The sequence below is a fragment of the Brachyistius frenatus genome, unplaced genomic scaffold (assembly GCF_029030835.1).
Source record: "Brachyistius frenatus isolate BFR_SWC_R1_liver_20210118 unplaced genomic scaffold, ASM2903083v1 Contig_120, whole genome shotgun sequence".
NCBI lineage: Eukaryota > Metazoa > Chordata > Actinopteri > Embiotocidae > Brachyistius > Brachyistius frenatus.
In genome coordinates, this window is record NW_027210719.1 from 1,093,557 (window position 1) to 1,107,977 (window position 14,421).

A 14,421-nucleotide genomic window follows, 5' to 3' on the forward strand; every position below is an offset into this window, starting at 1 on the left:
CAAGATGTACATTCAAAATTTTATTCATGGTATAGTGAGTGTAGAAAGCTTTTTCTTACACTTAGCAGATGGTCCATTTAACTACACACAGAGGAAGGTCATCGAATCAATGACAAAAAAAACAAACATCATTTTTAATCACTACGCTTCAAAGACACTTAAAGAGCGTCGGTACAAATTTAAAACATTCACCTGATTAAGAGCTTCTGTTGGTGTCTCTGAATGTGTGGGAAAAATGCGTGGAGATGATATGTCATATTTCTATGGTATAAATGCACAAGATGTGTCTCACATTCATGTTCACAACTAATCAACTTAATTTAGAAAGAGGGAAATGTGTGTCTGTTGGTGCGGATGTCAACTCTCCATGAGGACAGCTATAGATGTGACAACAGATATGCAGGCAAAGTAATATTCACCACAGGACAAACGGAAGCATTGTACAAGTACACACAGGAAATGTAGAAAAATAGAACGTGTATGTGAGATTTGGTGAAGGAATGTATGTGGAGAGGAGACCGGACCATCTGATCTTTGTAGGCCAGACGAGTCTAGTCTCTTTATCAAATTGTCACACACCGACTCCCAAGTGCTTCACTGTACAATATTGCTGACACAACAAGACCGAGAGGATAAACATGAGAAATGAGGATTCGGGAAAGGGAGAAAACTGAGAAACAACGTGGGAATGATCATGAAACGGGGCTGATGACAGCCAGACCTCCTTCATCCAAATATTTACAATCAAAGCAGTTGAATGATAAATCTGGAATAATATGCTTTCATAAAAACTTTGTCTGAACTTTGACCTTGATCCTCCTTCTAATAAAAACCCAAAGTGCAGCGACAGTTGGCATCAGAGACTCGACAGCAATAATATTTGGTGGTAATAATCAGACTTCCAAAAATGACAGAGTGCATAGAACGCAAACAGTAACACAATCATCTTCCTTTCGGATACTATTACACTTCATATATTACATACGTAGAGAGCATGTTTTTTTTTTGGCCCATGCAGCTAACACAACAGTGAAGCATGGAGATGAGCATAAAGAGCCAAGATTCAGTTAAAGCAAGTCTGTGTGACAACAAAGCAGACCAGATTCTGAATACTCTTATTCTTCTTCATATCACAGGATCACAAAGAAGACACTAGAAATGTACAATCCTGCTAAAATATCTAGAAAGAGGACTGCTCCGGAGGACCTCCAACAATACAGTATACTTTATCAGTCATCAATATGGCCATGCACTACATATACTTACAGCTAATCTCTGTCTTAATATATTACACATAAAAATCATAATAATAATAATAAAAAAAAAAACATTCAATATTTTTCAGCTTTTACATATTTTGATTAGGCATATTTTTTTTCAGAATTTTTTTTCTTTTCTGAAAAAGAAACCTGAAACACTTGAATCGTGCAGCGAGGCGCTCCGAGAGCCCTCACCTGTCATCTGAGAGCGGTGTGTCGGGGGCAGTTTAACAGGCGACCGAGGAGTGACTGGGAAATTACATGTTTCTGGTCTCGGCTGTGAGCGTTGTACTGCAGTGACGTCATAGAAACAGTCGGCAGGGTTTTTCAGTACAAACCCACAGAACAGGTGTGATTGGCTGAAATGTGCAGGTGAAACAGGAAACCCTTGTCTAACCAGTTGCAGGGGAATTTAAGCTCTGTACAATCAAGGGATTAAGAGGGCTTTGTTCCATGTCCGTTTCCTTTGGCCCAAACCCCTGACCGAGACATACAAAGACTTGTCTACTCCTTACGTTCTATGATAAAAAATAATCTCTCCCAGTAACCTCCCCCCCTGAACGGGGCGTAGGAACTGGAGGTGTAGGGGCTGAGGGCAAGGGAGCAGAATGGAACAGACCATGAGGGTGGCGGTGTGGGACGGGGACACGCCCGGGGGAAATGTCAGTGAGCCCTTCTTTAGTTCTGCATCTGCTCAAAGAATTTGTAGGTGGGATTCTCGTAGCCATTCTGCTGCATCTTGGCCAAGTGACGCTCCTCTGGTGTCACCGCTGCATCCACCTTTAAAAACACACGACGGAAGTTAGTACAACGAAAACTGCATTCCATGCAGGTGTACGACTAAAAACACGAGGAGAAGGGTTTCTGCATCGGCTCTTCATTTCAGCCTTTTACCTCGATCACACCGTGATGAATAGAAGTGTACTGTTTCTTCCTCAGCATCACCAGAGTAATGACAATGACGGTTGCTATGACGACCCCTCCAACCATAAGCCCGATAATGGCACCTTTGTTGGACCCCACATCCTCGGCAAAAAACACCTGCCATTAAAAAAGATTAAAAAAAAAAAAAAAAAGGCGTTACGTGCACAAAGCACAGACTACTGCAGGACCCAAATAAATCACATGGTGATTAAATGTGACGTGTTGGATTTGAATGGTTTTCATACCAGTTTCTGATGGTAAACTTCATATCCTGCACTCTGCCTCTCTTCAATCTCCATCCGCACCTCTGGCATCTCCTCTGGCTTCAGGGCAGATACTGAAACCAAAGAAACAAGAAAAAAAATGTAGGAAGAAATTTTGTGGTCAAATATAAAATCTTTTATTTTATATTTTCAATGTATTTTGTATTATGTAAATACACGTGACAGAAGGTGATTTCATGGGACTCAAAAGTTGTCCTGAAAATATTATTGCACCATAAATTTATATTAATATGTTACTCCAAATACCTAATTTAAATCACACACAAAAAAAAAAAAAAAAATACTTTTGCTTTGTCACATAGTTTTTTGCTGCAGAACATTCACTCTAAATGTGGCTTTCTTGGATTTTTATTTTACTTTATTTATGCAGCTTTTTTTCCCCCCGTTGCTCCCTTTTGTCCTGAGTGAAAAGGATTTAAATAACAGAGAAAGTAGTATTTGCCTTTATATAGAAAAGGAGGTGATGCAGCTGCAGTTGGACCCTTCTCTAAAGAACAGCTGAGGCAGGTTATGTATAAATTTGGTCTTAAACTATTGTACTGACAAACTGATTGTGACCCGATGGTGGTGCTAGACGAAAGAAATATGAGAGTCCTGATTGTCAGTTGAATTTATCATCTGGATCTTTTCATTTCTGTACCAAATAACAATTATCAATATTTTTCATGGCACTTAATACATAATAAATGTACATAGGAGAAGATGTAATGTAGGCGTTCAGGTGTAGACATGGTTAGTCTCTGCAGCACACATACATACCGGGCCGTGTGGGGAGTCCTCTATCTGGAATTGGACGAGCATCGACGGGCTCAACTGTAGAAAAAAGAATCCATTTTTAAAAAAGGGATAAAATGTCAAACTGTATTCAAAGTCAGTAGAGGTCAAACTAAAATGAATTATTGTTCACAATTTTTGGAATTACTTCTGTTCAAAACTTTACACTTTGTTGGTGTTTCAATGAAATTGAATTGAGTTTTAACTTCACCAAGGATGATTTGGATATGGATTTTTTTTTTTTTTTTAATTCGTAGATATCTCATTTTATTATGAATGAATATGTTTCCGTGTGTATTCTAATCTGCGGTACATGTGTGTGCGTGTCTATGTGTGTGTGTTACCGTGGTTCTCTGTGTTGGGCTGGTTGAAGCTCTCAGGATGAATGAAGCCCAGTCCGTTCAGGCCCGGGTCCATAGGGGCAGAGCTGTAGGCCTGATCGGGCATCAGAGCGTCGTTACCATAACTCACCCTGCCGTCCACCTGCAAACACAGAGGAATGTTAATCAGGACGCTGTCAGGTACCAACGGATGTAATTATGTTCCCGCTAAACACTAAAGTAAACAAACGGGAAATCTGAAGATGTATCATCTGGAAATCTGCGGTCTCACAGTGTTAATCCGTTTTGCCCTTCAGAGACAGTGTACTCCTGAGAGATCATGTATGTTTGACAACTCTTCTAGTCACTCACCGTATCTAATTACAGTCAGCGTTATTTGTAATCACCTCAGTGATTTAAACAACGTCCCCGCGCTCTCTCAGCATGAAGTGCATCATTTCCCAACTATGTCAGCAAGTTTCTGTGTGGGCTGCACGGCGACTTTGTTTCATCCGTCTTATCATTCTGTCGAGGTAATTCTATTTATATACGAGAGAGTGCGCTTTATGCAGGACACACTCCATGCATATGTGAGTGGGTGCAACTTGACTCACCCTCCCATCACTCTGTAGGGAAGAGACTTGCTGAGACAGCTCCGACTGAACTCGCTGCACTATAACCGCTACGAAGGAAAAGGCATAACGTGAGTGTGAGAAAGAGAGAAGCAGTGTGATGATGGATAGGAGGGAGGAGTGGTAGGCGTGAGATGGGAAAGAAAGCGATGCCAGGTGAAGTTTGCACAATGTCTTGACTACTGAAGGCAATCTGCCTGGAAAGAGTCCGTTTTCTCAGCACACTGTTCATCAATGGACTTCACACACTGTTAAACTCAGTCAGCGCTGCCAGATGTTGTAGGGTTACTTAATTAGTGCAGGCTGCAGTCTCGCTGCACATTTAAGACTCTCTATCTTAAGGATGAGCAGAATTGTACTGACATCAGTTCTGGATTACAACAAGACGGCAATATAACCGACTAGCATAGTAGTTAGTCACTGCAAGTAACTTAAAGGAACAGTCTGACATTTTGTTTTCTTCCCAAAGGGTAAAGAGTCTGTCTATTTAATATGAAGCTATCGCCATGAGGCCATTAAGCTGGATTTATGCTCTGCCTGAACTGCATGGCAAATAATGTCCAAAACCTCCTCCCGCCACACCTTTTTTGATGACAGATAGAGGAGGTTTGAGTTACCAATTATCTGTAACTCTCTGAAAACAAAGATCCTGTATTCACACAGTGTTCACGTGGTGGCTGGTGGAGAGCAGCTAGGCAATGTATCTGCTGAATCTCTTCGTGTGGCTCTTTTGCATCGGGACAATCCAATTCAACATCCATCAATGTTTTCCTCCCCTTCTCTACGACAGCTGGCTTTTCATTCCACCTTCCAGGCTGGCCCATTGGATTCATTATGAACACATTTTATTTCAGACTTTGGAACTAGTTCTGCTATGAGAATCTATGATGTGTTATAGCTTACGTTACATCACAGCCTCTGAATTCAGTGCTATGTGGCGGCTGAATGGAGGAGCTCTGTTGTCAGACTTTCAATTCAGCACACGAATGCACCACTGGGAACGATTCACAGATGACTTCATGATTTTAAGACTAAATGAAAATGAAATTGATGAACAACTGAAACCAAAGAACCCCTAAAAGTAAAAAAAAACAAAAACATGGTACCACTTCCAATAATTGTTGGTTGGCACACAGGAATTCCTGTACCCATGGAGTACAAGCAGTGGAATGGTCCTTTAACAGTAGAGCATAAACAAACACTTACCAACTTGGTTTTGGATCTCATTAGCCACATTTGGCACCTTGTAGAGCAGACTCAATGACTGATTCATCCTCTCGTCGATCACACGGAGATGGGTCAAAACCTAGAGGTCAAACAAAGTTCATTACTTCTGGTCCAATTCTGAAAATCGTAATTTTCTCCACGGATTAAAACCTAAAAGAATATACAATAAAATTTTAGGCTACAATAAAAATGTATCGCCACCTCTTTACATGAAAGGATCTTGAATGTGTGTGCGCGAGTACCTGCGGTCGGATCTGCGCAGCCTTCTTCGGATCGACGGTGCGGACGTGCTCGTAGTGTTTGAGCGTGTGCTGCCTGTCCTTCTGTTCTGCCCGGACGTACTTCTTCAGCAGGCTCAACACCTGACGGGGCTGGCGGTGGCGGCAGTGTTGAATGTTGTTAGTGGGATCATTAACACTTCAGATTCATTTTTCACATACAGTATGTGTGTGACGCACACAGAAGAAAGTATTGAGATGTGTTTGCAGAAATGTTAAACGTGGACGTGTCTGTACCCGTGCAGGATTAGCCTGTAGGGCACTGAGGTAATTTTCCAGAGCCAGGCGTCGGCGGCTGTTGAGCAGAGCTTCCACTCGGGCCATGTGGGTTTCCACCAGCTGCTGCCTCTCGCCTGCTGACTCCTGCTCCACCGCCTCCACCTTCTCCTGGAAGTGCTGCAGATTACAGTACAGTGTGCATGCTGGAGTTAAGTCTGATCATATATACCAACAGGTAACATGGCAACATGGTGGTGAAATACACATTCGACTTGGAGAATGGAGGGATTGACAGATACTATTCTGAAGTTGCATGTTCATGTGGCAGTAAGAAAGTGTTGTCAAAAATCAAAAGGATTCCCTTTTTTTTTAGTAATAAATAAATTATTAATAGCGAAACATAAAAAAAAGATGATGATACATTGTCTGACAATTAATTTCACATCCCTATTTATATTGTTCTATTTTATCTTGTTGCATGTTGAAATCCTCTTTTTCTCTTCCTTTAAGACACGAATATACTTTTGCATCTTGGTCTTAAAGGTATATACCTTAATTCATCCAATCAAAGGAGATATAGAACGACACCTGCCAGCGAGCAGAGAATTAAGTTGGCAAGAAACCTGATTTGAAGCTCAACAAGCTACATGTTGCATGTTGTCAGTTTTGAAAATTCTTTTTTTTTTTTCACTTGGCAAAAATTACATCTGAGCAATCAAATTAAATGTGAAGGATTGGATTTTAATCTCCCTCGTACACGTACTAATCAAGTACTCTTAGCTACTTTTGCCAAAGATAATGGAAATATTTTCAAATGTATTTTGAATATTTGGTGTGGTGTGTTCCCTACCTGGATGACGGCTCTCTTGTCAGCACGAGGAAGGTTTTTGGCTTGTCTCTCAGCCTCCTCCCACTCCCTCATCACCTGGACATACAGGAAGTCATGTCAAAGACAAAAACAACCATTTCTCGCTGAGATTTCAACTTCTCGACGAGGCAAAACGCCCATGAGAAAAAACGTTTAGGCGGTAAAAACGCGTACTTCGGACATCTTTTCACGGTGTTTGGCCTCAAGGCTTTCTTTGGCCCTCTGAAAGTCGGTGTGTTCGTTGTCATCTCCAGGAGATTCAAGGTACTGATCCACGGCATCTGGAGGACTGGGGGCCATGGTGGGCACTGGGGGAGAGCGAAGTGGAGGGAGGGATCAATCACAGAGAAGTGGAAGGCCGAGTAAGGGGCACAAGAACAGGATGTCATGAAGCAGAGTGGCTCACAGGATGACCAGAAAAGAGGATGCAGGAAAGATAAATGCAGGAAAAACACTGATATCAGTCAGTCTGAAACGCACTACGCATTCCACAGCGGCAACATCAAACACGGTTCCAGTTCTTTGACAAACGAGTGGGTTAATCACACATAAGAGGTTAGAGCCACACAGAACATTGTTTTAACATCTACATAAATAATGTCATAAAAGACACACAGGTTATCAGAGGACAAAACGTGTTGAGTTTCCCAGAATAAGTGTGTGTGTGTGTGTGTGTGTGTGTGTGTGTGTGTGCGTGCGTGCGTGTGTGTGTGTGCGTGTCCATTTGTGTGCTGTTTAATGTGGGTTGGAGATAAGATGCGAATTGTGGAGTCAGGATCAGGGCAGACTGCACTCACTGAGGAGTTCACCGAGTGAAAACAGCAAATCAACCCGTTAACCTTTCACACACGAGCACAAACGCATTCCAGCTTTCAACACGCTCAGCTGGTTAGACATATTGATGACATTGTTAAGACACCTACAACTGCCAGATCAGACTCCTACAGAGCTGCAGCAGCACACACAAGACCGTAAAACTGTGTAGTACAATGCAAAGCATGCAGACACACGTGTATAGTGATCCATGCAGACGCACGCTGACATTAAAGGTTCTCTGTTTACGCTGCTTCGTCCACATGCTGCAAGAAGTATCAGTTAGTGTTACTGGTTGGAAAAGATTAAATGAGTGATTATATGATTCAGAGGTGAATGACATCTCTTTGTGACTGTATCATGGCCACTTTCCATCAGAGACATCCCTTCATCTGCTGGCTTTTACATTATTTCTTGACATTGTTCTTTGACTACTGAGCTCAAACATGACCGTCAAACTGCTGACTGTCAAAATGATACAGCTGGCGGTATAATATAGTTTTCTTTTTGTCCATAAATCCTACAAAAACAATCAACCAATCAATTGTATAAATGAATTGATTCCTCTTTGCCACGGACACCTCTCCTGGTATAACCAGACGTAAATTCACTGAGTGAATATGTGGTTCCGGCCCTGCTCCAATGAGTACGGTTTCCAGTTGGTGCATTGGGTGAAAGGTTTCCTCATGATAATAAACATGGGCACTACAGTATGTTTTAATTCAATCCTTCATACAAAGTTCTGATTGTCTCAAATATTCATTGCATGGGTTAAACTAGTCCATAGCAGATGCTCTATTTACTCCTGTTTGATGAGTACTGTATTTGTTAAAAACACAAGTGCCCAGCTGTGTCAGGAAATAACCTCGCCCTTTTGAATAATGAAATAACCAATTCAACATTCAGAAAAACACTTTTAATTTTCCTACCTAAGGCTATGAGATAATTGGTACTGCTCTTATGTCTGTCTGCTAAATATGAAGCTACTTTCAGCAGTCAGGCGGCAGGCCAGGTGTTTCTCTTTTTTCCATCTTTGCGCTAACCTAAGCTAACTGGCTGCTGGCAGCAGCTTCATATTGTGTGAACAGTCTTAAGAGCGGTATCGATCTTCTCATCTAACTGTCAACTGGAAGACAAATAAGCACTTATTCCCAAAGTGTTAAACACTATTTAAATCTATTTTTAGAGATTCGAGTCTTTAGCAGGAGCAAATTGTTGATTTGGTTTTTGTTTGTGGGATTCATTCACAATAAGAAAATATAGAAAACTGCCAGACTTATGATTTTAGAACTTTCACTTTTCTTTATGTTTACCACAAATTTTAAGACATTTAGATGAACAAATAAAAAAAAATTAAAAAGAGACGGGTGATTTCATGGCCCTCGTTTTTGCCCCGTCTCTACTTTTCCTGTCCAATCAAAGATACATTTTATTTTATCTTGATGAGACAATAATATCACATAATATGAGTTACAAGAGGATGAGGAACTGAGTCCAGCTGTCAGTGCTCTGATTGGTTAAGAGGCATCAGACAGTCAGGACAGAGAGAGACAGAGAGACTGAATGAGACAGAGAGACAATCTGCAGCAGCCTGAGGACAGTAAATACAGTAGGCTTGTTATGTGGACACTTCAGGGTTGAGCTCCAGTCCTGTGACTTACACGAGCTGCTGCAGACAGCTAGGCAGTACTCCTCCGACTCAAAGTTATTCCTGTTGCCCCCACAGCCCCCAAACAAGAAGGGAGCACAGCGGCCCTTCTCGGGCAGGAAGTACCAACGCTCCAACATGGCATGACACGGGCCTGACTCGGCACGAGCCCAACAAACCGCTGAGGTGTGTACACACAGGCAAACAAAAAATGAATGCAAAAATGTGAGCTTCTAAATTTCATGGAAAACAAAACAACACGTGACGGAAAACCAACTGCAGAATGAAGAAATGTAAACAAAGTGTGTGAATCCACTTGATTTCTCACCTCGAACGACTTCCTCAACTGACTCAGTGGTGGTGGTGGTAGTGGTTGTCATGGCAATGTTAGCATTGCGCTCATCGCTATCCCGTTCGTAGGTCACGTCGTCGTCGTCGTCCTCCTCCTCCTCTTCCTCCTCCTCCTCATCGTCATCCTCATTGCCATCTCCGTTCTCATCTCTTTCAAAGGTTTCTTCCTCTTCATCCTCGTCTTCATCGTCCTCAGTGGTGGCTGTCTCTGTGTCTGCTGGACGCGTCATGCTGCGGACAGAGTGGTGGGTTCAGTCTTTGGATCAACAGGTGTGTGCGGATGGTGATGAATGTGTCTGAGTAACAATACCTGTTATCGGAGTATTCAGTCTCAGCTCCGCCCCACCAGACGTCAGACTCCTCCCCTTCCAGCTCCGTGCTGTCTGACTCTCGCTCCGCCTCCAGTGGGCAGCACACAAACTCCACCCCTCGGAAACGATCGATGCCACATGGCAACAGCATCCCGTAGTCATGGAGATCCATGGAGCGGTCTCCGCAGGACTAAATTTAATAAAAGACATTACTCGTGACTTCCAAAAGAGCTCCAATGGCTCGCTATATGCAGTTATATACTGGCAACCTAAATTAAATCACATAACATTCAGTCATTTCAATCCTCAAGAAAGATTATTGTGGAAAACCTTGAAGTCTGAGCCATGGCTTATTTATTATAATAGAGGTGAAATAAACCAATATATGACAGGTAATTGCCTTTGTGAGTGACTGCGCTGAAAAGGACAAGGATAAAAGGAACACAAATCAGAAGATGATGTCGAAGTAGGTTGACAGGAGATACGAGTGGCGGGAGGATGAAATTAAGGAGTGCTGAGTCATTCAGTGGGGGGTGCGGGGGGGAAGACAAATGGACACAAAAGGCCACTACCTGACAATGATAGTGAGAGGATACCAGGCAGCATGAGTTAAGTTGACATTGATTGCTGCCTTACTGTCCATCCTCACCTCTTTGGCTACATTGTGCCAGTGCAGGTGGCTCTCACATTGGTCCATACGCTCCTGGTGCAGGAACTTACACTTGTCAGGAACGAGCAGGGCGTCGCTCACAAACTCCCCAACTGCAACATGAATAAGTTTTTACCCTTTGCGCTTAGTGTTTCTATTCGAACATGGAACCATATACAAATACGCTCAGTAGCATGTATCTGGGCCATTAAAATTGCTTACCCAGGCAGCGGTATGGCACCACAATGTGTGTGTGACTGCGGCATTGCTTGCGGCCTTTCTCGCACCAGTTGGGGATGCTGACGGGCTGGTTGGCCTCCACAACATTTGTGATCTGCAACTCTGGGTACACCTGTAAGAGACCAGTGAGATTTTGATGTTCTTACTGTACTATCCTTTTCCCTGTTGTGTCTGCTTCCTGCCTCTCGCCTCTGTTTCTTTCTGTGTCTCAGCAGTGCTGTCTCACTCTGTTTAAATACCTCCTGGCAGTACTGCAGGATGCCCTCCTTGGTGCCAATGCAGCTCATGGTGCCGGAGGGGTCAGAGTCCCATTTGCCACTCTGTACGTTGATGTGCATGTTGAACTTCCCGCAGAACATGGCCACCTGGGGCTCAGTCAGCAAACCCACAGAGTCATCAGCAGGCACCTGGACAGACAAGGAGAAAGAGAGGACAACGATGAAGACTCACTGTAATATGCTGGCTAAAGTACGGCTTAACCATAAATATCTCCTTGTGCAGCTTGTTTATATTTAATCCCTCTCAGTTTATCCCACAACAACATTTGTGTGTACAATACTGAGATTTATAATCTCTATAAGGATAAAAGCCTCTTTAAATTGCTCTATAATATCACGACACATTTAAGTTATTATATAAATATGTAAAAGTAAGTACTGTTTTAAGCTTAAGCCAGGGAAATTCTCTGAGTCCAGAAGGCAGAGAGATAAGCATTAGAGGCACAGGGCAGCACATGTGCCCTTTGTTAGTCTGGCTTTGTTCATTTTCTGTATTAGAGAAAGTGACACAAGAGTGGAAGGAAGGCCACATGAAAAGATGTGGGAAACCACAATCTGTTTAAATTCAGCTTTGATCAAACATGACGCAAGAACAACTTCTTTAAATAAAATTGGCTTTGGACATTTCCTTTCACCGCTCTGCACGTGATGTTCTTCCTTCCTTTCTGTTCAGGGGAAAAATAGGAGGGTGACTTCTGTGTTTCGCTTTATGGGCCATCCATCTTCTTTGGCGAACATCAGAAAACACCGATGCTGCAAACTGACAAAACGCTAGCGACCAAGCCATCTGTTGCCAATCATCAAGTGACTAATTCCGAGTTGATGCTGTGTTTGTCTCTGACGATCTGCATAATATTACCCTCCTGTTAATCTGAACGGGATAACCCATTGTTTTTCCTTTGTCGAAACTGCTCTCTTCTTACCATAACAGACCGTTGCACAATGTTAGCCATCATTTATTTTCATGCGCAATTCCATTTTTTTTATTTGAGTCCCTTGCTTTATATGGCACATCCATCGTGCTCATTGTATTTGAACACAAAGAGAAATGGACAACATAAAGCAGTAAGTCCATTAACCGCATCCCAGCCGAACGTAGGGAGTGATGTGTGATGTGCGTGAGATATTAACTCGGGAGTATTAATCCTGATCCCTGCTACCTTGTGTATCAATCAACGAACAGTCGTTTACCCAAAATACTGTTATCACTAATTCATGCCTTCGAAGTAACAACTCCTTGTAAAAACATTTAAGCCACAAGCAACAATTATACAAAGCTGTGGGCAACCCGTAAATTGCTCCTGCTCTTTCATGTCCATTACACTGAGGTAACCTGTCAGACCTGGCTGTACATTGAGGAAAAAAATATGGAAAATACTCCTGTGAGGGGGTTTGGGAGTGGCAACAACACATAACTGCAAAAAGTTATCACATCTAAGTCCCGATGTTGCTAGACTTGGTGTTTTTGTCACGAGCCCGTCGTGAGGTAATCACCAGCCTGCAGCCTAAAAAAAACATGCAGCAGACAAAGTGAATACACTGCAACACGATTGGTGAATTTAATCAGATTAAATGGGAAAAGAATGAAACTAATTTCCCCAGGCGTACCATCTGGACCCTGGGGAAACATGCAATCTTAAAATACTACAAAAACTTGCATATAAAAACAGAAATAGTACACAAAGCACCCAAAAACAACGTTGAGTCCCATCTAAATGGTACCGATATAGCGTCACGACAGTTACAGGTATGACATCAAATAGTATGTCCTGCATAATTTTGCTGTGGAGACATTTTTTTTTTTCTCCCCCCACTGCAGCGCACAGGGGTTTGGCTGGGGAGGGTGTAAGTAGGTGTGTGAGTATGATGAGCCTGCAGTATCTCTATAGATATTTGCGCCCTTTAACGCAGCACCTTAGTGCGAAAACAGCATCTATTGAGTGACATATTACAATGCAGGTCCCCGTTCAATCCTTATTTTCCAGCTGCTCCTGAGCTGCATATTTCTCTCTGGTCCAGCAGCAGGCTGCAGGCGCCATCTTGCTTGTATGAAACCAATAAGGCTGCATCCTTTTTCCATTCTCCTCAGCAGTTTTACCACCACTTCCTCCTCCTCCTCCTCCACCTCCACCCTGCAGGCTCCGCTGGACCGAGCGGCACTAACACCGCACATTAGCGATGCTAAAAAAAAAAAAAAATAAAAAAAAAACACCGTCGGGTATGAGCTGGGCTTTTCACATCAAAGCTGAACCGCCCGTGTTGTTTTGTAATAGTTAGTCAGCGTGAACAAACTGTGTGAACGTGAATTTACCGTTTTGTGAGCAGATCTCGGTTCTCACGTTAATCTGTGTAATATTCTTGAGAAAAAAAAAAAAAAAAAAAAAAAGCTAACAAACGTTAGCTCCCTCACCCTGTTCACTGCTCTAGTTAGGGGATTTAATTTGCTAAATAACGACTAACAAAAACACAACCACTAACTAAAAACTAGTATTAAACAGACATTGGTACAAAAAAAAAAAAAAAAAAAAAAACGAAGACAAACAAAACAAACAAACATGGCAGGGCCGAGCTGTCAATCACTGACATCTAACGGTCGGCCTCGGTAGCATCGCTGACATTATTGGTTTGGTTGGTTTATTCTACGCAGTAAATCTGTTCAGATTTACACAGCAAGAAGTTCCGAAATGTCAGGGTGGATGGGTTTGGTTTAGTGGATCAAACGGAGTGTGGGCCCCCCCCTCGGTTAAGCCCGGTAATCATGTAATCTCTGGCAGCAACACGGCCGTTAACGGTTATGAACCACTTCGGTGTTTGTCTTTGTACGTTGACTTTTTTTTTTTATTTTTTTTTTTTTTAAAGCGAACCTTATTCAGATTTGGGTTGTAACCCGTCTAACGAGAGGCCCGCCGCGGCTGAGCACCGAGCCGGGGTGGTGGTGGTGGCGGTGGAGGCGGTGGAGGGCCACACGACTCACCGACGCTCCGCCACAAGCTGCGGTTTCTCCGCCGAACTCACCTCGGATGAAAGCGTCAAGGTCGCCACCAGTAACAGCAAAAACGCCGTGTGCTCCTCCATACCGTCCTCCCGGTATCCAGCACCGCCGTTATGTTAACGATTTTATTTTATTTTTTCTTCTCCCCCGTTTGAACTATGAGAATTGTTTAGATATTTTCTGCGTCGACACAACAGCCGGCTGTGGTTGTTCCGATCCCGACGGACTTCTCTGCTCGGCTCCCGGTGACGGTGTGAGGCTGGATGTTTGGATTGGTCCTCGACGGGGCGGGAGGGGGCGTAAGCGCGCCCACGTGTGTGTGTGTGTGTGTGTGTGTGTACGCGCATGCACGCA

The 14,421-nt window shown here is 43.0% G+C and overlaps 1 protein-coding gene across 2 annotated transcripts; it reads right to left on the minus strand.

The window, feature by feature from the left end:
• Positions 1–7: 7 nt before the first annotated feature.
• On the minus strand, positions 8–14,336 carry appb (amyloid beta (A4) precursor protein b). 2 transcript variants are annotated; one of them, XM_069713606.1, is made up of 18 exons: positions 14,091–14,336; positions 11,037–11,204; positions 10,780–10,909; positions 10,558–10,670; positions 9,908–10,098; positions 9,575–9,828; positions 9,260–9,427; positions 6,960–7,093; positions 6,768–6,842; positions 5,936–6,094; positions 5,663–5,791; positions 5,400–5,499; positions 4,176–4,243; positions 3,586–3,724; positions 3,227–3,280; positions 2,429–2,520; positions 2,154–2,300; positions 8–2,039 (listed from the first exon to the last, which is right to left on the minus strand). In XM_069713606.1, the coding sequence occupies exons 1-18, from the start codon at positions 14,148–14,150 to the stop codon at positions 1,938–1,940; spliced, it is 2,283 nt and encodes a 760-aa protein (XP_069569707.1). In that variant the 5' UTR covers positions 14,151–14,336; the 3' UTR covers positions 8–1,937. The 2 variants fall into 2 exon arrangements, with proteins under 2 accessions (XP_069569707.1, XP_069569708.1); XM_069713607.1 differs by lacking the exon at positions 9,260–9,427.
• Between the last annotated feature and the right edge of the window lie 85 nt (positions 14,337–14,421).

What these genes read in the sequence shown, in the direction of transcription:
- appb (XM_069713606.1), bottom strand. Translation starts at nt 14,150, where the DNA reads ATGGAGGAGCACACGGCGTTTTTGCTGTTACTGGTGGCGACCTTGACG. An exon ending in AGTTGAGGAAGTCGTTCGAG is followed by an intron (nt 9,428 to 9,574) that starts GTGAGAAATCAA and finishes TACACACCTCAG; the next exon opens with CGGTTTGTTGGGCTCGTGCC. An exon ending in GCCCAACACAGAGAACCACG is followed by an intron (nt 3,281 to 3,585) that starts GTAACACACACA and finishes TTTTTTCTACAG; the next exon opens with TTGAGCCCGTCGATGCTCGT.